This window comes from Siniperca chuatsi, linkage group LG6 (genome assembly GCF_020085105.1).
Source record: "Siniperca chuatsi isolate FFG_IHB_CAS linkage group LG6, ASM2008510v1, whole genome shotgun sequence".
Lineage (NCBI taxonomy): Eukaryota > Metazoa > Chordata > Actinopteri > Centrarchiformes > Sinipercidae > Siniperca > Siniperca chuatsi.
This window is the reverse complement of record NC_058047.1, coordinates 31,436,819-31,460,128: the sequence shown is the minus strand read 5'-3', so window position 1 is coordinate 31,460,128 and position 23,310 is coordinate 31,436,819. Positions and strand designations below refer to the sequence as shown.

The 23,310-nt window shown below is 40.9% G+C and overlaps 1 protein-coding gene across 19 annotated transcripts in view; it reads left to right on the top strand.

Annotated features, from left to right (window-relative positions):
- ptprfa (protein tyrosine phosphatase receptor type Fa) overlaps positions 1–23,310 on the top strand; it is a 437,857-nt gene that overhangs the window by 275,263 nt on the left and 139,284 nt on the right. For 14 of the 19 annotated variants that reach the window (XM_044200720.1, XM_044200710.1, XM_044200712.1 and 11 more), the window contains 3 exons: positions 2,105–2,241; positions 3,530–3,674; positions 9,153–9,458. In XM_044200720.1, coding sequence (XP_044056655.1) covers positions 2,105–2,241; positions 3,530–3,674; positions 9,153–9,458 — 588 coding nt within the window. The remainder of the gene's footprint in view (positions 1–2,104; positions 2,242–3,529; positions 3,675–9,152; positions 9,459–23,310) is intronic. The other 5 variants (XM_044200721.1, XM_044200722.1, XM_044200726.1 and 2 more) reach the window with 1 other exon arrangement.

Sequence of the window (23,310 nt, the reverse complement as noted above, 5' to 3'; positions counted from 1 at the left end):
GTAAATGCACTCGGTGACGTTACCTCTGGTGCTGGGGCTAATAGAAACACCAAAACCAGCAGTGTGACATGATCAACAGTCTACAGTTAACAGTCATCTGCACTGCTACAATCACACCTTCACCACTTCCATAAACATTGTGCAATTCGAGTTGTGTAATTTAGATTGATGCCTGGCTGTTTGCATCAGGATACACATGCACTTGTGTTACAGTCTGTCAAATATTTTAATTTCATTAATTGTACAAGGATACTCAGGAGCATATACCGTGTGTGTGTGTGTGTGTGTGTGTGTGTGTGTGTGTGTGTGTGTGTGTGTGTGTGTAATATGAGGGTCCCACACACTTTATCCTCAAGGATAAAGTGTGTTTATCCTCAAGGATAAAGTGGCTGCCTGCACGTAGAGGAATAACCATGGTATTACATTCACAGAGAACCTGTTTTTCCCACTTTATTTGTTTGTGGACTGGAGTTCAGCACCCTTCCAGGCTGACATAAATCATTTTGCCTTAAATGCATATTACAAAGTCTAGTTACTAGTGTCAGACTGAGAAGGATAGGCTCTTTGTTTTATCTGAGCATCACTGTATCATATCATCAGGAGCAATGGGCTGTTGCCTGAGCTCAGGCAAAGAATCACTGCTTAATTATTGGCAGCTTTTCTAGGAGCCTTCAAAGCAACACTTGCACTAATATCTGCTTAAGGAAGCGTGTGTTTATAAAAAAAATAGTACAGCTGCAGCAGAACAAAGTCCCATCCTCTCTGATGTTGAAGCTGTAGAATTACCCTCTATTTTAAGTAAGCATGATACGGACGCTGCACTTATTTGTCTCATTATACTGATTCCAAGACCAAAACTCAAGAATAATCGGCTAATACCAACAACTCTGATGTGTGCTCTTTTTTTCAATGTAAAATCTGTATATCTAACTGTGCGAGGCGGACTGGGGCCATTCTTCTATGTCTAAGATATAACATATTCATACACAACATACTCATCACTCGTTAACTATAACAAAACATCTGCATTCTTTTTAGGCTTGTGTAAATTTTAATATATTGTTAGAAGTTTCATAAAATTTGAACCCCCCCACAGGGGGCTGTGATACAACCTAAAATCACAACGTCTGACATAATCATTACAGTTTAACCTTTCACTTTTGCAGGCTAATTGTTAGCCCTGAGGGCTTTACGGAGCCCGGCAAGTATTCGGGTAAAAGTTTTGATAATTATCAAGTGCAAATCACTTAATTTGTACCCTTGATTTAATAGAGATAAAATGCTGTAAAACGCTGTTGGAGAGTAGCATGTATTGCAGCCATCTCTGAGCGGTGTTTTAGTATGGGGGTGCCAACAATTAGTAAATGTTTAAGCTGGCTAATTAGACTTGTGCTTAGGTTGATGTTGAACTAATAAAAGAGATAAAGGTGTAAGTTTTCCCAAGTGAAAACACTTGTGTCAGTGTACAGTGTGTGTGTATGGGCTTTAAAGCTGCACTAACTGAGTTTTTCAGTCACTGCAGTGGAACCAGCTGATACACAACATCTTTTAAAAAGGTTACTTAAAAAAGGTGCAGTGTGTTTGCTTGATTGACAAGAGTCTAAGCCATTCGCAGATCAGTTGTGATGGTTGCTGCTTTCTTGTCTCACCTCAGCTCCACTGTACTTTGCCATAATTAGGATTTTCAGGCTCCAGTAACTGACAAAGTTGGTAGCAAGTATTAAAGCCAAGACCAAGCTTGAAACTTCCAGAAAACACTGGGTGACATTACAGTCTGGCTGCAATAAGGCTGTTTGGAGAAGCTGTGGTCTGTGGAGGGAATTCCTGGCAGTCATGGACATGAGACTGTTAGTAAATTTGATTCTTAGTTTACTGACATCGCCTTAGAGGATTTTAAGGTGATGACATCCTTTAGACTTCCTCAGTTTGGTTGCTGTTCTGAATAACGATGAGTACTGACTGCAGTATTTCACCTAATACCTTGCTTCCCCATGCCCGACCACCCGCTTCACCTCCTGACTCCCTTACTTTGTATTTCCACCTTTAAATACACCTTGTCTGTTCCTGTCTTTTAGTCTCCTCATCTCTTTGTCTCTGCCTCCAGTTCCAGCTCAGCCGTCTGGTTTTGAGGCAGAGGCCGAGCTAGACTCACGCATCATGTTATCATGGCTTTGGCCTGTCCAGGACCCCATCATTAGCTTTGAACTGCTCTACTGGGAGGCCAGCAATCCCACAGACAAGGTAAAGACCACCTTAAAAGCAAGCATTTGATGGCAGTGTTGGGCAAGTTACTTTCAAAATGTAATATTACATATTACTAGTTACTTTCATTTGAAAGTAATAAGTTACTTCACAATATTACTGTCTGTGTAGAGTAATGCGTTACTGACTACACCACTTTTGTGTTACTTTCACCAAAAGAACTGCAGAAGTACGACCAGGCATTAGAAAATGGAAGAGGGTAATGTCGTGTCGTGGCGGGTAATCAAAGCACAGGAGCTCCAGTTTATTGCGGTTCATTACAGATCCAGTGGTGGTCGATGCTGTTTAGCCTGATGAAGGCTCTCCTCCGGAGCGCAGATCTGGCCCATTCGTGCATTCACGTGCAGTGTTTACCACTTTGTATATTGTCTTAACAAAAGTGTGACCTTTTTAAATAAACGAATAGCCCTGGACAGAGGGAGGGGCAGGCAGACAAAGGATCAGAGTCTGATAAGTTACGAGACAGGGCAAACTATTTTTCAGGTTACTTGTGCTAGTTATCGCTGTAGAGAGATCCCTCGGCTTCCCTAGACACAGACTGCATGAGTGTAACACGTTACTACGTAATAATATTACCGAAATCCTATTAGTAACGCATTATATCACTTTGTTACTGCTAAAAGTAATGTATTACTGTAACGCGTTACCCCCAACACTGTTGATGGGATGGATTAAAATGTGTATAATGTATTTCTTTGTCGTGTGAACATTTCTTTATTTGGTGTATTAAAAGGTTTTATATTTCTGCCTGTACAGTGTGTACGGTATATATAATATGTGGGCATATTATGTATGTATATGATATGTTCTATATTGCTACCTAACACATTCTTGGTTTGGAAATGACAGTTTCAGACTACATTTAAAACCTTTATTACTATTTATTGCTGTTGTTGTTTGCTTCTACAGCAACCCCCAGTGTCCCTGCAGGAATCATTTACGTTTCATCTCATTTGACCCGTTCACCAAGTATGAGATAGTTTTCCCTTTGTTTCCCACAAACACATCTCTAGAACAAACTGGTCCATGTAATGGACCCTAAGCTAACCTGCATCAGTTCCTTCTGATTTGATTCGATTGATCTCAGGGAAGCACATGAGACGGTTTTAGTTAGTTGATTGCGTTGATTTTGTATTGAATTCTGAGACTGTCAAATGAAACCTCAGATTATTATAGTATATCTGATAGTTAATATATTCTGTACCAGGGATCATTTATGTGTATGCACTGTGGCCTTCATGATCTCATGGTTTTCATCTCTCCACAGCATCGTGTCATTTTCGACCCAGCAGGCTCCTATGCAGTTGATAGTCTAAAGCCAGATACACTCTACATGTTTTCCCTGGCAGCAAGATCTGACATGGGTTTAGGAGTCTTTACTCAGCCTATTGAGACCAGGACTGCCCAATCAAGTAAGTACTACAGCTTTCTAATGTCAGTTTCACACGTGCGGTTCAGGTTATTTGGTCTGGAAGGAAGAAAAAGATTGTCTTTTAGTTCTGGTCCGTTTCATATTTACACTAACTTATTACAAATGAACCAAGAGGAGTAAGCATGAGGTCATACTGACTGACTGTTAAGTCACTGATTGGACAGTGTTGATGTCGTCCTGCATCATCAGCTCTACATGGCCATCATGAGAAATCAAATTTAGATGGCTGACAGCGGGTCATGCTGCAGGGCTGTAGTACACACAGTGTGTGTGTGTGTGTGTGTGTGTATGTGTGTGTGTGTGTGTGTGTGTGTGACCCACCCCTCTCTCCTACTAACTCCCCAGCTGTAAGAAGTATTGGAGTCCACCATGTGTAACATTGCCTGGGTTGAATTGCAGAGGTAAACGATGAACAGTCAGCAGCATGTTGGTGAAAGATTTCCCCCCATGGGGACTCTCCTAAAGGTTATCCAGCGTTTGACTGGCCATGTTTAGGCCCACTCTGAAAGGTTAGGGGTTTTTATTCTAAGCTAATACCTATTAGTTCACTAACAAGTAGCATCAACTTAGTTGAATAAAAATAAAATCACAGCTGAATCAAATCATATCAAACAGCTTTGAATTGCAGTATCATATTATTACAAATATATCTGTGTTGTTTTTGTATCAGATCATGGCCCATGTATCAGTCTAAATTATCTGAGGATAGATACACACAGGGCTGTTGCCAGGATTTTAGAAATACTGAGGTCCAAATTCCTCCAGGACAGCCCCCCTAGGAAATGTTTAACGAGCCAACAAAAAAAGCTTGATTGTGTAGAGCTTCAGAGCCTTCACCATACTGCCAGGAATATATTTCTTGTGGAGAAATACTAAATGTATTTATTTAATCGAATTAATTACTTTTTTTCCATAAGAAAAGTCCAAATGAAAGATACTGAGCCAATCAGCCTTCAAAAGAAGAGAATGTGAACCGAAATGGTATGGTCCTGTCAATAATGATCGATCTTTGATTGGTAGCTTGTAACATTGTGCAAGCATGTTTCATTTCGAACTCGGGTGGTCCAGACTACAGCCCTGCTTTAATGAGCATGAGGTGCTGTTTAATGAGGAACTGCTAAAATTCACAAAGTAGGATACAAGCACAACACACCTTTGTTGTTAGTGCTTTTCACTGTCCGTCAGGTAGTTTTCTCGAAAGTTCATGATCAGGAGATGATTTAATAGTAGTAATCATTTAAATTCATGCTAAAGTCACGTATGTAGTATGACAGAATCCTCTGGTTGGCCTGCTTTGCAACCACACCATCATCCGTCCGCTTGGTATCAAACTGTGGTGCAGCCCAAACAACAACCAAACAGGTTACGTATGAAAGCACGGTAACATCAAATCAGTTCCAGTAGCACGCGGTATTTTTTGCACTTCATACAGCTAACATGACTTGCCCTTCACCATTTTTGTAGACTGGTCTGCTGATGAGCTTAGCTGTTAAGAGATGATACATTTGTGAATGTACTGTATTGACTAGTGAGCTAACACTAAGCACACATTTTAGCATTCACTATGTTGAGTGAAAGTAGTATGCAAGTATGTTGACAGGACCCTGTCATTAGATCTACAGGTAGACACTGACACTGTGTCTCCACAGGAGGCGCTGGCGCTGTACAGCGTCTGCACGCCCTGCGACTCTTAAAGGCCACTGCTCCCACCCAGACGACCACGCGGAAACAGCTGCTCGCTCTCGTGCCTCGTCCAATAGTAAAATGTTCACACATGCGTGGTGAAGTACGTGCATGTGCAGAACGGCTCGGGCAGCCGCCACGGATCAGGCTCTGACGACAGTCCTCCTCAGTGATGCCATCGAGGGTACTAAAAGAAAGAAATGTCCAGGAAAGAAGAATGCCAGAGATTCACGCCAGAGGGGCTAATTATTCTGTATTCTTTCCTGAGAATTAAAACACTGCGGGGAACGAGTGAAGCAACGGCGGAAAGTTAGTCAACCTCATTCGGGTTTCAGGGATCGTGCATCATTTTCTTGCCGATTGACAACCGAAGGCCTTTCTGGTTTGAATGGCCTTTTAGTGGCTGGAACAGCCAGACAGTAAGGCTTAGCAGTAATTCAATCCCCTACACCTAAAATCATTTTACCAGTACTTCTTGTGCCATGACAGCCAGTGCGAACATTTGCTTAGGTTAGAGTGTGGTACAAAAAGGACTTCTAAACCTTCAGCACACCAGCCACCAGGATTGCCTTTTGGTCTTTCTGATGGAGTGGAGGAACGTAATGGCAGGCGGTAGAAATAAAAAGATTGTGGGTCTCAGCTGCCGCAAATAACCTTTTCACGTTAGTCTAACCATAAAACATTTTGTCATATTACATTTTTGCAGATTTTTCTATGTACCAACTCAGAATGTGCATAAAAAGAGGTGGATGGAAACATGCTTTCATTTTGCAATTGTCTGAAAGAAGAAAGCGTTTAGTATTATGCATTGAAATGCTTATGAAATGGGAACCAGAGTAGTGACTGTAGTGGAGTGACCATCCATTAATCTATCATTAAACTCATGATTTTCGTTTTACATTTAGGTGATTCCAGCACACACACATTAACTGAATGTCTTTTGTGGTTTTAGACTTTACTCATCTTGGCATTTACAGTATAATGAATTCAGTGAATATTAATTTATACATAGCAATATTTCAAAGAGAGGTTGGAGGTTTTGGGACTCCTGCTGTTATTTGTCAACCGTTTTACAAATGTAAGTAGAGACTTGCTTTTACCCAGAGCTTTGTAACACTGACTCCCACCTGAATAAGGGAGCAGAGCCTCCTATTCTGCACCAGTGTGCTCAAACCATTACAACTCAGTAATACTAGCAGCAGATGGGCTGTGTAGCTCACAGCACTGTGGAATTGGAAAAGACAATGTTATCACCAGTGTAGCATTAATTATGTGTGGACTTTTTTTCCACATGTGTCAATCATGCTTGAGTTTGCTGAACATGCAACTCAATTACAAAATTCAAGCACCAAGGCAACAACAAAAGAAAATGTCATTCTGAAGAGTTTTTTGTCAGGCGTAAAATCCATTATTTCACCTCAGCCATCATTCATTATAATATATTACATGTTTTCTGCTCTACTGCCTTTATGTAACAAATCACCAGGCATTGCACATTTTGATAAATAGTCTAATAAAGGCACTGAGTCAATACATACAGCATATTATGCTGTAAGTACAAACAGACACAGAGAGACAGCTGAGCGTTCTGATGTGCAGGACTTCCTGTCAGGTCACTGTTCCCACACCGACACTAATACTATTGAACACCTTTAATTCAGAGCTTGACTACATATCTAGCATTGGATCTCTGCCTCTCTGGCATGCTGGGAGATATGGACTTGAACCTGCAATATTTCTGACAGTTCCAAGAAGGAATCTAAGCCCTCTGTCAACTACTTGTTTCACCTGTCAGGAGTGAAATCCCTGAGCCAGCAGTCACACCGCAAACCAGAGAGTTTAAAACTAGCTTTGATTTCCAGTCTCTCATCACTCCTCTGGCAGCCACACCCATCATGTCAGGATGCTTGCTAACAGGTCTAAAGACCCTGACCACTGCTGTCACTTAATGCTTTTCAAACTCCCTCCATCATCTGCCAATCTCTGTCTTCTTTGTTCTCTTTAGTTACAGTATAAATCTGGAGCTTGTCAGATTATAATTCTTAAAACTGACCGGCCATCAGAGGAGATGCACTCAAAAAAGAGGTGATCACATGACTGCCGCAAGTTAAAGTGAGATAATGCACACAATCAAAAGATTATTTCAAATGCACCTCTGTGCTGCTGCGAAGCATATCTGAAACACCTTTTTGTTACATTATTTAATATTGAATCATGAATCAATGAAAAACTATAAATTTACCCTGCAGCTGAAGTGCTGACCCTGTAATCATACAGCCATAATGTGTCAACCAGTCCACTGAATGTCATTCAGTTTGTATAGAACTGAATGACTGGTCAATGCTCCAGGTTATCCAGACCGTTTATCTTGTGTTCGTGATGCCACGATGATGGCCGTGAGCATACTTCCATCGTTTACCGCCTGCAAAGGCTGAAAGGCAAACATTCTTCTGTGGTTTTAGTACAGCTTTAACTCTTTAGATGTTCCAAAACCCAACCTGTATAAATCCACAGTTTTTGGTACAGACAGTGATGAAAAGATGGGTTTATTGTCCTAGAAATAAATACAACATTCCTGAGACAGGCGGTCTCCGTCCCAGAGATATAACCTAATCCTTCAATCCATGCAGTCTGTCTTGGTTCTCAACATGACACCACTTTGTTTTATCCCAATAATAATATCTCCTTTTTCTTGTGGGTTAGGATAATTATTTTTCTGTCCAAATCTTAATTAATTTTCTCTCACAGCCACCCACCACTACTATTCCAAGTTTTGGTAGTTTTGTTAAACCTGTTTCAGTGTGCGACTTTAATCAGCTCCAGTGGATCTCTGCCACCTTGATCTGTTGCACCCGTGCATGGATGTATCTGGGTATCTGGAGGTTCTTGTATGTGTGATGGAATTACGGCTGTTCTTTCTCAATTGTCACGAGCACCTCTGCTGCAGGCGAACAAACCAGCGTCCAACACTGTTCAAACAGTCCACGCGCTCGGCTGGGGCTGCCAAACCACAGGCGAGCATGATAACATTCCCCCCCGTTATCTGTCCCACCTGCTCCACACTCATTTCAGCTGTTGGTTTTGCTGTTATATTTTGTTGTGTTCTGCTCTTGTGTATCATTGTGCATACATTAACTCATCTGTAGTGTGCCTGTTTTACATTTCAGTTGGTGAAACTTCACACTGTGTTACTTATATGTCTATGTGAGATCACTGTTTCACAGAAGGGTAGCTACAGGGTGAAGTGCCCCCCTTGTTGTCTGCCCTCTGGACTGTGAAGATCATTGTAGATTAATTTCAGATCATTTTAATTATTTGAAAAAAATGTGTTTTAGGAAATAATTTTTACATATTAATTCCTAACAATCAAACTTCCAGTTCCTGTCATTTGAAATTACAAATGACCTAAACCTAACAACACCTGGGTCTCTAGTGACAAAGTCCTGAGCTTTTCACACACAACCATCCACCCCAATCTCCTCCCTATGACTTCTGTGCAGTATAAGGATGTCACACTTCCTGGATTAGAAAAAACATAGCCATTGAACATAAGGCGGCCTGCAATTATGTTTTCTCCAAAACATGTCAAAGCAGTTTAGTAGGATATAAACAAAATGTGTGGGACATAGGCTAACCAGTTTACATTGTCAAACCCAACTCATCTGTTTCTGAAACACATTAGCACATTATCTCTCAGCAGTCTGGATTGTCAGTTGCTCTGTCTTCCATTATCCACCCTGCTTGACCATTACCCTCCCTCCTCCCCTCCCTTCAGCCCCTTCAGCCCCTCCCCAGGAGGTGCACTTGCTCAGCCTCAGCTCCACCAGCATCAAGGTGAGTTGGGTGGCGCCGCCCACAGACAGCCACCATGGGGAGATAGTGGGCTACTCCCTAGCCTACCAAGCACTCACAGGGGACGATGTGGAGCGCCACCAGGTGTCAGGGATTGGCGCTGATGTCACCAGCTATGTGCTGGAGGACCTGGAGAAGTGGACTGAGTATTTGGCGTGGGTGAGGGCTCATACTGACGTCGGGCCTGGCCCAGAGAGCCCCACAGCCCGCATAAGAACCAAGGAAGATGGTATGTTGATGTCAAAGGGAGAAACCTGGGCCTCCCTGGAAATACTAATCCTCCAATACTCACTCTGTTCCTCTCCTGCTGCTGCAGTTTAGTTTCGCAAACTCTAGCTAAATGTGTGAAATGAGTCAAATACTTTTTCCTAGAAGAAATTAATTAACAGAAACTGCCCCAGGCCCTTGGGGGGTTTCTGGTAAACTGATCAATTGCAAATATGTTTGGGAACATACACCTCTAAAACACAGTACCAAGTGAAATTCTAAGAACTATAAGGCAGGTCCTGCAATGTATCTTGTCTTGTCTACCTGTCTATTATATTGACCCTGTGTCAAAATTCACATGGTGCCTATTCCTAAATAAACTTCTATAACCAAGTAACCCTAGCAAATCTTTGTCCCAGGGCCTCCTAGTGGGTATGCCAGTCATCAGTGGGTCGATAGTCAGTAGTGTTTGCTCTAACTCCAGTGGCAAAGGTTCATGTCACAACTTATGATAAGAAGTTTTCTTCTGAATTAAGATTTCATTCATAGCAAACATTGTTCTTATTTGGGAGCAAAATCCAACCCTTGAACTAAATTATTTGGTTTGCTTAAATTTGGTCTGTTTTTCCTAAACATAATTAGTTTCCTAAACCTTAACCTATTTTAACACTGATCTTTAACACAAAATTTATCAAACACTGGTTCAGTAGGCCCTTAAGTGTAGGATTTGAAATTTTCCAACTTAGCTGACTCCTTGTTGTAAGATCAAAAAAGACACTGTGGTAGACAGTAATGCAGACCACCACCCATTTGTTTAAAGCCAACAAAATCACAAGACTCCCATCCCAAGACTATTGGTATTAGCAGTAACCAGGGGTTGCTAGAGCTTGGATAAATGCTATAAACAAGTTGTATGAGTTTTGAGGATTGTGTTTGAGACATCCACATTAAAGTTACTCAGTTGCGTCCTAGGCACTCAGGAACCTTTTCAGCAACTGAGTAACTTTAATTACTGGAACCTTAGTTTTAGTTTTGGACTGCAGTGCCATTGGACAGTGGAAAGGTTCATACAGTAAAATGTGCCAATAGACTGCATCAATTTCCACCATTTTGTATAAAGAAAAACGTGTGACATTAGCTTAATTAATAAGATTAAGATGCTAAAACCCAGTCCATTATTCCAAGGAATTAAGTTCATTCTACATTATTATTCAGTATGTGATTTAAGTCCAGTGTCAACATTCAGTGCCAGTGCAGGAAGTGTAGCAAAGTGAAAAGGAGGTCAAGGATGTAGTGCATCCAACCTTTATGTGGGAGACCAGAATAATCCTTATGTCACAATCTAACAGGTAATTTTATCTTTTTTTATTACATGGCTTTGTTGAATGCTTGATTCTGATTGGTCAGTTACGGCATTCTACAGTCTGTTTTTCTGAAGAGCAGACCGCTGCTATGAATAACAGACCGCTGCTATGGACGCAGTTCTGATCATAGACTCTCGAGTGCAATAATATCAATCCACAAAAAAAAGTTGTGTGGGGAAAAAAAGTTTTTAAATAATTTTTAAAGCAATTAAATCAATATTTGATGTCAAATTTTTGATTTTATTTGTAAGTATCCGTGTAATGAGCGGGATAATGTACAGCAAGCCAGTCATTATTGCAAAATTAACCACGACAGGGTGATGCAGGACCCCGACACGAAGCGGCTCGCTGTACATTATCCCTTACTTATTATCACCAAAATCTTTCACTAACCTTAACCATAGTTTATTTGCCATAGCCATAATTTTTCAGTGGCACTGGAAAACAAGCAAACAAAAAACCAAAAAAACATTGTCATTGAACTTAATTTTGGTTTTGTAGAATTGTTCAAAATCTATGTCCTGTCTGGTGATTGGGTTCTATAACCACACAAAATTCTACACATAGTTTTTAACTTTTACTTGCCAAAATTAGCTTACCCTTTCTTAAATCAAATATCAAATATTATGCCTAATTTGTAAACTTGTTATACTATAGTCTCTTTGTATTTCACGGCAGAGAGACGTGATTATAAGTCACAGCGCAAGCTTGTGCTCATTTCACAACATTTTGTGAGACTTTTGCTGCCACTGATGTCCTGCCTGTCTCTCTCTGCTGCTCTGCCGGCCTTTTTTCCAGCATGATGACATGGCTTTAGGCTGCTACCCTGCTTGGCTGGTGAATTGCCCGTGTGGCAACATGACATGCTCTTTCTCTGTCTTCAGTCAGATAGCAGCTCTGAAGTGCTAGCTAAATGGCCACTACGATTCAGTCCATAGGGAGGCTCTGCCATTCACAGCACACATTCATTATTACTGTCACTGCTGAAGACAACTCAGAAGCAGAACACAGCACAGCCCACTGCTCACAGAAATAAGACAGACACCATTACAAAGATTCCTTACAAGATGATTTACCTTTGTGAGGGCACAACTGGCTAAATCATTACCAATGAAAGCAAAGAGTAATGAGCTCTTTTCTGGAGCCACTAGAGGAGATCAAAGTATCAAAGGATAAGTCCTGGACAATGTCAGGGAGGCTTAGAAAGTCTAGCAGCATAGTGTGGAACCTCTCCTCTGTTAAAGCCCAGTGTTCTGACCAGCTTGGGCCTCTTTGACTGCTTACAAATGCACTCCAGCACTGCCTTTGACATCTTCCTGACTCCTGCCTTGCATTTTCCTCCTAATCATATTAGTCGTACCAATGTCCGGATAAATTTGATTGCCTCATGCTCTTATTGTGTTTACATTGTCTGTGTCTGTATGGTAAGTAGTGTGAGGAAAATGGACAGAGTGGGTGATGGTGCTTTTATGTATGTGTATATTGTTATGACTTAAAAAGCAGATCTATCTGCTCTCTTTTTATTGATTTGTTAAAGTTGAATTGTTGAAGCTGTCTGATCTGGTAAGGTGTGTTTTTTCTAGGTGGCGCTTATTCATGAGTTAATCCCAGAATTCTAGGATTATAAAGACAAATCTAAATATTGTTTACTTCCCCACTCCAAAGTACTGTGGAGGTCAATGGTGGGTGGATGGTCACGTACATTTCATTTAACTCTAATGACAAGGGTTCAGTTACCAATTTATGACAAGTTTTTTTACCAATTGAAGACTTTAATTTGAGCAAATTTTATTTTTATTTAACCATGACCAAAACCTAATGCTTGCTCTTGACCCAGTTATTTAAAGGAATACTTCCACATTTTGAGATGTTCAGATTGATATCAATCTCATGTCTGTGTACAGAGCTAGAGTTAGAATGTGGTTGCCTTGCTCTATCCAACATTCAAACATACACTGACCAACATGTCTAAAGCTAACTGATTTAACATGTTGTATGTCATTTGATTAATCCATACACAAACAGAAATGTAAAAACAATAGTTTGTGGTTTTAAGGGGAGTGAAAGGTTTTGCTTATCTTGTGCATGCGCACGAGGACGCATACACAATGGCACGTGGTTGACGTGATACACATTCCTGCCAAGGGTTTCATGCTATTCCACTGATCTACAGGTGGCGGTAACACGTCAAGATATAAAGCAATGCGCCAGCAAAGGCAGGGAAGAAGAAGACTGCTAGCTGTACAATGCTGGATTTAATATACTTTAAAAAATTGGCTTTGCAAATGTTAAATGAGGAAGGAGATGTATTCAACACATTTGTTACAGCTCAAAGATACACAATGCATTTTGGTGAGTAGCACTGAATATGAACATAAGAAAACTCCACAGGGCACCTTTATTTATTACCTACTATTTCTTGATAATCTTGATAAACCATAACAGTATATCCATCCACCCATTGCTTTTACATTACATTAAATTTATTTAGCCGTAGCTTTTATACAAAACAACTTATGATAAGTGCATTCCAACCATGTGGATACAATTCAGAAATTGCAAGAATCATGCAAGTACATCAGCTTCATCAAATATGCTGAACTGCTCTCTGCTCTGCATGTGTGTGTGGCTCAGACCCAACCTATCTCCACACTTTTAGTGCTGTGCCAGCGCTAGAGATACATCTATGACCCAGACAGAGAGCAGAGAAGAGAGACAGAGACAGTGATGTATCCTGCTCGCTCGACCTCACTGTCACTGTTATTGGCTGGGGACTACACATCACTGCCCAAAGGTTGACACCCAGAAACGTCCTGAAATACAGCAATCTAATAAGAAACTAAGAAAATGCAGGCAGAGGGCAGGGTCTCTGCAGACACAGACACCACCACACACTTCTAGTGGGTCAAAAATGATGATTGAGAGGTATTATATTTGTGGTTTATATGTAGTAATTTTCGATACATTGTTTTTTAGGAAAATCCTACTTATTCAGCCTTTAACAACTCTTTCGAGCTGTTAGTATATGGATTTTTGAACTTTGGACAGAGCCAGGCTAGCCCTTTCCCCTGCTTCCAGTCTTTATGCTAAGCTAGGTTAACCACATCCTGACCCAAGCGTCATAGTTAACACACATGACATTGTAGATAAAAATTTTCCCATCTCATTTTTGAAAAAAAAAGCAAATAAGTACATTTCCCAAAATGTTGAGCTATTCATTTTAAGCAACAATGTGTATAATAATAAAATTCCCAAATTTGGTGATCTCCAGTGGTAGTATTAAAAACAAACGTTTGGCTAAAATGCACATTGCTACATGCGTCAATATTCTACAAACAAAAATGTATACCACTGAAATAATTTTAATGTTGCTATAATTACATAACACTTGTACATAAGGGGCTTTAGCCTTAAGGCTTCAACAACCTTTCCGCATTCCATGTCCACAGATGCATTGGTCTGCTGTTCCACGTATGCCCATTTCCCGATCCACATTCCAATCCAGTTGGTGGTGGTAATGCACCATAACGGTGTTTACCAACTGCCATAAAATCATCTCTCCCAAGCGTTTGCACGATTTCTTCTAGGAGTTGAATGTCATTTGGCTGTCTTTGTATTCTTTTAAAGACGAATTATATACATGTGGGTAACAACCTCTCTTCAAAACAAGCATCCATTTTATTATCTCGGCGCACTTGCTATGCGTACAGTTGCGCGGTCACAAATTTTGGCCTGTGCACAGATGTCTGCATAGGCCCATGCGACACTTGTGGACATGGCCGGATGACAACATTTACGTCACATGGACCAAAGCGGACCCTCGCAGATACGGGGACAGTATGAATTTGGCTTTAATCTAAACTTACCCAACAGTGTTTCAGTTGCCTGATTTAACCTTAATGTTCTACTTGCCAAAACTCACTAATGACCTTATCCTTTCTTGGATCAAAACATATGTTGTTGTTTTTTCTGGAAAGCACTGTCTTAAACCCAACAATAGTTAGATTTTAGAGACAAATCTAAATAGTGTTCAGAGCACTGTTTCATTAACCCTCTCGGCCTGCTGTCGTTCTCTCTCTCAGCCTCTCCCACACACACTGAATTTTAATCTCACTCTTTTCATCTCTTTCCATCTCTCGGCACCCCATTTGACTTTGGGCTCCCATCATTTACTGGATTTCTCCAGCACCTGTCCATTCTCCACACGTAGCAGCTTTCTCTGTGCTCTGCCCATGAACCCTCCTTCCAGCTCACATCAGTGTCAGACTGGTGCTTGAGTGTCACTACACATTCTCATTTTGCTCCCTGACACCTACACTAGCTTGCAGCACAGCTTTGAAGGCTGCAGGCTTACTATTAATTAATTTTAATAAACTGTAATGAAGCTCTTTTTAATCAGTGAGATTCAACACTTTACCAATACTATTATTGGTTTTGGTAGTATGGTTACGGAGTAGCAGTAATTTTCTGTAGCAGATTTCTGTCAGACCTCTTTGCCTCCACTTTAGCACCTGTCATCACATCTCATTGGGATGTCATTTGGACATGCCTCTTCTGAGACATGCCACAAAGTAGTTCTCAATCATTTCCCCCCTGCGCTGAGCCAACAAGCCCATTATGTGAGCTTAGTTTCCCTCATGTGTTGGGTCAGAGACACAGACAAATTCAAAAACATCAGAATCGCAGGTCCCCATGTGTAATGCTTCACAGTTGCCTGCAACATACAGCATAATTCTTCCCAAATTAATTACATTCAATTCTATTCTATTTGATTTATATACTACCAATTCATAACAGAAGTTATCACATTGCACTTTTCCTATAGAGCAGGTCTCGACCGTACTCTTTATAATATTATTTACAGAGACCCATCAAATCCCACCATGTGCAAGCACTTGGCCACAGTAGCAAGAAAAAACTTTTAACAGGCAGAAACCTTAGACAGAATCAGATTCAATGGTGGGCGGCCATCCGCCGCTGCCCTGTTAGGTTTTGAAAGAGAGACAGAGAGAAAGGTTTTGAGAGAGAGAGAAAGAGGGAGGTTTTGGGGGAGTGGGAAGCACAATGCAAATACATTTTAATATAGTAATAATGTAATTTTAGTGGTAATATTAATAATAATAGGAATGACAGCTATATGAATAACAATGACTGCAATAGTAACAGAGCCAATAAAAGGCAGCTGCCTTGCCTCCCTGGGGGTTGGGAACGAAGAGCCGAGATGTAGTCTGCCGGTAGTCCACCTTACTTGCCTCCTGGTCACGACACCTCCTGAGCTCGTTGGACAAAATTCATAATGCAGTTGGACTATACAGAGCCCAAGGATCAATCCTCTGGCTAATTTGAATTTCTCCATTTGCCATGCTCCACATTCTATATCTGGCAGACGAATTTCACGAGACTGTGGGAGCAAGGGTTATCCTTTTGACTGTACACAATGTCTTGTTTGTGACTGGTATAAAGATATGGGTCCATAAGGTAATTTGTTTAAAATAGGCCGGAGCACTTCATATTATTGCTTTGTCTTAAATTTCTCTTTTTTTATTGTCTGCATCGCATTAGTAACCATGCGTCCCTTCCTGGTTTTTCTTTAGCCTGTTTATTTCCTTAGTTTTAGTTAAGACATCATTTGCCACTCTATCAAGGTATCCGCAGCCGCACATATGTTTCTATCTGTGTCAGTGGTGTCAAGTGTCCCAACACATCTCCTTCTCTCCTAATAATACTCTGCCTCCTCATCTGAACTCACAGGAAACTGCCTTGTCACTGTGGCCATAGGCTTTTTAATTATTATCTGGATCAATGGGAACAAACAACATGGAACCACCATGATTATCAACAATATCACCCCAATAATCATGGCTATCCTGGCTGCAACTTCTGTCCATGTTGCATTCTTCAGTCACTCCCACCATGCATTTTTACCTGTGTTCCAATTGGAGGTTTGTACATGTTCGTTTCTAAGCTTTTTCAATTTCTCTAATGCCTTACTTAAATTCCCGCCTTTGTCTGTATGCGTCGGGATAACTGTGCAGCACTCGTTTCCCACGTAGTCACATACTCCCTGTTCCTCTGCTAGCATTGTATCGATGACAAATATATTTTGCAACACCATGTGTGAGGTAGCATGTAGTTGTTCTCTCACTCCCTCCAGTGCCTGCACTGTGTAGTTAATACACCTCTGTTGATTATACCACAAATAGTTTACCCATCTGCTATTCCCTCTGCTATTGCCTGATGCTCCTCTGATATTCCATATGGCTCCTGGTTCCAGGCAATGTACACCCTATCGTCCTCTGTCCACTGTGTGTTTATATCTCTTTTTGTTCTTGCTCATGTTTGATTTGGTAAAGTAGGTACCGTTAAGTGTCCTGTCACTAGGACGGGTGTACACATTCCCGTCCAATTTTCTGCCAGCACTGATCTAACCTGTCTGTCCTTCTCACAATACCAAAACACATCTCCTAACAGCTGTGTACCTTGGGAATTGTCAGGGATTCTATACTGCTTCTATACGTATATATACATTTGATTTTTTCTAGTTTTGTAGTGCTACACAATTTGATGTAAGCTTTTGTTACATTGTTTGGTGTCCACAACTTGTTTTGACATTGAATTAGGCCTTCCGAATCTGTTAAATCTTGTCCCCTCACTACACAAAACAGGAACAATACCCTATCAGTTTCTTGTACTACTGATGGCAGCAAAAATTGTTCCTGCTCCATCCATTTCCTTTACTTGCTCCATCCTTCATGTCCTCCTGCCATTTGCATTTCACTGTGCAAATTATATATTATATAATATTTACTTAAGTCATTACAGCTCCCTATTTCTGCACCTGGAATTGGCCTCACGCATTATAACACGCTACGCAGGTTTCCTGACTTACTCGTTTAGCTGAGTATTTTAGCCACTAATAAAACATTTTTGATTCCCACTACGAGGTTCTTAGCTTGTTAATTATCAGGCTGTGTATTCCGTTTTGGTCTATGCTTGTGCTGCCCCTTAAGCTGTTCCAAGTCTATGCTCCAGCCTCTTTTATTTTGCTCAGGAACTATTTCTTACAGTTTACTTGCCCTTTTTGAAGTCATAAGCTGTGTTGTGTTCAGATTTATACAGTGATTTGTGGGGCACTTAATAGTAATAGTAATATAATTTTTTTCTACATCTTTTGTCTAAGTTTATCTGTCATCCCTGAATCTCATTTTGGCCTGGTACCCTTATACGTATGGAGTGGGAGCTGCTTGGCCGGTCATATGTTAAAGTTAGTGCTTCTCCTAGGGGTATGTGTCCTTCTGGAGCTATTGCTATCCCTGCTGCCAATGCACAATTTTCTGTCCGTCTATCGATGTTGTTTATTATCTGGATTATTCTCTGGATACCTTGTGTCTGAGTTACTTGTGCATGTGGTTTGTTTGAAAAGTTAGGCAAGCAAGTAGATACAGAAGACAGGGCACAGAAATAAAATCAGTGCTAGTCCACAGCCATAGTTGACATGTAGATGATCTTACATCATCATAAATCTTTTGTTTGATTTGTGGTTCAAATCCACCACTAAATCCAAGCTAGCTAGCTGACATCTATTCTTCAACTACCACGGATGGATGACTTGCATGGGTGGACTACATAACAAAAGTTTTGCTCTCCATCAACAACAGCACAAATGTGCTCAAATAATTGCTTATTTCAGTGTAATTTCAGAGTATATCCACACCTAGCCTGCTAAATCTGAAAATGCAGTTTATGTGTGAAAAAGATGTGCAATCACACTTGCGTTTGGGGTATTTTTTGTAACTATGAAATGTGTAGAAAAACAGCTCAGCCTATCCTTTTCCTTCTTCATTCAGTCAGCAAACCACAACAGTGTGCATCACAGCCACTGTCTGTTAACAAGTAGACTAGACACAGCCGGGGTATTTTCCCAAGTCGCAGCTGCGTAAACCACTCTATCCCAACCCACTCCTCATGGTCACCTCAGCCCGCTAACCCTACGAATTATCACCATTTACGTCCAGTGCCAACATTCAGTGTCCATTCAGGACATAAAACTCCCTTTATGTAGTGAGGTAGATAATAAGGGTCTGGAGGTGGGGTTGTGATTGGGCTTGTAGCATGTCTGACTTTGATGGAGGAGACTGTCACAGAACTTCAATTGAAGCTTAACCAAGTGTTTTAGTTCCCTAAACCCTAACTGTTCCTTACCATAGTTTGTTTGCCATAACCAGAATCTTTCCCTAAACTTAACAATACCATAGTTGTCATGCAGATATGACTCAAGATGGCACCACAGATGGCTGCCTCGTGTGTTGGTGCTCACTGTTGTCTTGTTTTTATTGTAAGGTCAGTTTTCTGCTGTGGAACCTGAAGCTCTTTCTCCAGAGAAGAGCTTATGAAAATCAGGGAAACAACTCTAGTGGATTTATTTCACACTTTTCTCACATCATCTGTGGAATTATTGGACATTCTCGTGAAAGGTGCCCTCACCTGGAGACTACGGATGACGCGGAGCTGAGCAGACGTGAATGAACTGAGCTCTCTATTATATCCTCTTATCTAATTTAAAACAACACTGAATTAAACTTTCGAGTTGGGCCATTTTAATCTAAAGCGCTTAACTAACTAATGAGGGATGGGCCGTCGACAGACAAACTAAAACAGAACCTCGAACCTCGACGAACCTCTTAATAGTGATGCTGCAGCTAACATTTTCCCCCACCAGGCTGCTCACACTAAATGTTAATGACGATGTTAACCCAACACTCTCCGAGACAGAGAATTCCATGGCATGCTTGCTGTTCTAATCAGGAAAATTCAAGAGGGGAACAAGACTCTCACAGAAAATCTAATCAAAATCTGTGCAACTCCTAACTTCCGTTGATGGGCTGAAGGCTACCTTGGAGGGCTTGCTAGCAAGAGTAAAGGAGGCTGAGCAACGCATCAGCAGTACGGAGGACACTGTTAATGGGCTCGACCGACTGACTAAGCAATTGCAGAAAGACAAAGAATTTCTCAAAAATAAAATTGATCAATTGGAGAATCACAGCAGGCGTATGTGTGGTACGTGTGGTGGGGAAATGAGGTGACAGCCTTATTTATCCTGCACAATTGAAGGTTCAATGTGAAGATAGACAAATCCACCTATTTGACACAGCAGAAGATGCGTTTAAGCTCCTAAACGAAATGGACCAGGCTGAATGAAGAAGCACCGTTCATGGGAATGTTACATCAGCTCAATTTACAGGATTGGGGTCCAAAGTTAGTAAGGAAACTATTCCTATATACTTAGTAGGACTGGGTATTGTTTAAAAAAATTACAATACCAGTACCAGTACCAGTACCCTTAAAGTGATACCAATACCAATTGAGTACTTAATTTGATTTAATTTGATTTTTTTTACTTCATTCGATACCCATCATGTGAATGGAAGCATTCAGTTGCATAAAATGCCACCACTTCTCCCCATCCAACTGATTTTTACACGAATACATTTTTTTTAATACTTTTTTTTTTTGAAAGTGTTCTTTAACTCGTACACACAAGATAAGCGTAGCCTATATACAGAGAGCCAGCACAACAGACCAGCCTTGTTTATCAGAGTGTTGAGTGATGGGAACAGTTTGAGTCAAGCATAGAGGCTGTATTATATAGATCTTTAGAGATCATTGTGCTTTCTTGTCATTATGTGTAGCTCTGGTTGTTTGTGTTTTTCTTGCAGTTGGTTTGTAAAACAAACAGCCAGCGAGTTGAAGTTTTCTCTGGTAAACACACAGATCTCTTCAGTTGTGGCAGTAGCCTCCTGCCCAGCCTGCCTCCTGCTCCTCTCGTGGTCACTTCGGAGTCCGCTTTGCTGCCGGAGTGTCTCTGGGCTAGACAGAGTGGACAGGCCGGGTTTCTGCAGGGTGTGCTGCCACACATTGGCACACTCCACACACTGGTCTGGAGCTGTGTCCAGCCCGCCAGAGAACGAGGCAAAGAAATGTTCGGAGTGCCAATGGCAGCCCGCACTGTGGACTGTATGTAGCTGCTAGCTGCTAGCTGTAGCTGCTAGCTGTAGCTGCATTAGTGGGCCAATCACACATTGCATTAGGCAAGGTAAGGCAAGTTTATTTGTATAGCACATTTCAACAACAAGGCAATTCAAAGTGCTTTACATAAAACATAAAAGCCATCAAGACAAAATGTAGAAGCAACATAAGGCAATATAAGAAGACATTGAAATACAAATAAAAAGAGTTAAGTAGAAAATAAAAATAAGATAAAAATAAAATAAAACAAGACAGTAAAAATTACAGTGCAGTGTAAGATATTAATCAAAAGCCTCAAAGTTGATTTAATACAAGGCAGCAGCAAACAGAAAAGTCATAATTGTGATTATCTAAATGCAGCTGTTGAAATTCAGGTCTGAGACCATGTCTACAGCAAGATTTCTGGCTTGGTTTGTGGTTTTTAACATTACAGACTGAAGTTGAGTGCTGACTTTTAATTGTTCCTCCTTGAAGACATCAACAAATTTGCTGTATAAGTGAGATAAAAAGTCAGTTAAATCTGCAACAGATAACTCTTTAATCATTCAGTCAGGTCAAATTTGGTACAAACTGCATGAACTGTTCAAACAAGAAGGATTTCTGTCCCCTCTAACCCCCTTATGGAGAAACAGACTGCTACCAAAGATCTTTCCGAATAGTAACTTCAGATTATGGTCTGAGAAAGGAGTTAGTCACCTAGAGCACTGCTATGTGGAAGGAATCTTTATGTCTTTTGAACAGTTTAAACAGAAATACTGCTTGACAAATAAAGATTTCTTTATTACAGTAAACCACAAAGGCCGATGGAATTTACCTACTCTGACATCTGTGGAACAACTGTGCCATGCTGACCAATCATTGTTTAAAACTATCTCTAGAGTATATGAATGAGTCTTATATCGAGTTTATTAATACCTGATCTGGACAGATCCAGAGAAAAACCTGGGAATGTATCTGGATGGGGAACTATGGGGTGACTTGTGCAGAGATGGTGTTACCTCTACTTTAAACTCTTGATATAGATTGATACAATTTTACATTCTCCATCAGCTTTATATCACCCCATATAAACTGCACAAATACATCTCTAATATATCGCCCCTTTGTTTTAGATGTGGCTTAGACGAGCGAACATTCCTACATTCCACTTGGCAATGCCCTAAACTTCATGGGGTTTGGCAGGGAGTGTGTGACACCCTATTTGTTTACTGGGTTACTTTACTAACTCCAACCTTAAAACAGCCACAGAATTTTACACAGAAATTTAGCTGGCCATTGCAAAAGAATATATTGCGTTTAAATGGATTATATGGAAAACCTCACATCACACCAGATTGATTGTGCCTCCGTATAGTCTTCCTGTATTGAGGACCATACAAACATTGAGGTTGCCCTGTGTCTCTCAATGTTTTGTTTAATTACACTATTTTGTTGTCAGTGCGGAGGGTGTCGATTTTAATTTAGATTTGTTTATTGTTTGTTGTCTTGTTGACTTTGTGCTGTCATTTATTGGTTATATGCTGTTTGTTAATGCGTTTGGCATTGAAAAAGCAAACTAAAATATTCCCCTCCATGCAGTAAAACCCTGGAGAAGAGAAAAACATACCGGTGCGCTTGTGCATCTCCGCCGCCATTCACTATGTGTGGATCACAGACTTTCCTGTGATCATGTCCCCAGTTGACACTGTGGAGTCCTTTTGCTTCCTAGGCACCATCATCACCCAGGACCTCAAGTGGGACCTGAAAATCAGCTCTCTCAACAAGAAAGCCCCAGCAGATGATGTATGTCCTGTGGCAGCTGAAGAAGTTCAACCTGCCAAAGACAATGATGGTGCACTTCCACACCGCCATCACTGAGTCCATCCTCACCTCCTCCATCACCATCTGGTACACTGCTGCCACTGCCGAGGACAAGGGCAGACTACAGCGTATCATTTGCAGAGAAGGTGATTAGCTGCAATCTGCTACCCCTCCAGGACCCTGAGGCAAGCAGGAACAATTGTGGCTGACCCCTCCCACCCCGGACACAAACTTTTGGCTGCGGTTCATCAGGACCAAAAACTCACGCCACAAGAACAGTTTGAAAAATGTTTGGCATTGGACATAAAAAAAACATTATTAAACGGAATTCAGGCAGAATCATGCATTGTTGATGTTCTTGTCTGGTAATAGGGTTGCCCAAGATGAATGAAGTGGCTAAGTGTAAATGGGGTATCTCTGTAATGAGGCAACTACTAAAGTGGCAACAGCAGCACTGAACATCCAGAAGTTGCAAATATTTCCTGGTGACTAGAGCTCAAATCAATCCATGGCAGTAGACTGATTTGAAAGATCTGCTGTGGGACTCTGTTGCCTATTACATGGTTCTTTTGTTCTTCAGCACAAGCTGTGGCTTTGTATTTTGCTGTTAACACAGAAGTTTATTGACATTTTCCCTCCGAAGCTTGAAGCCTGATTCTGGAAGCTTGCTGATACTATATGAGG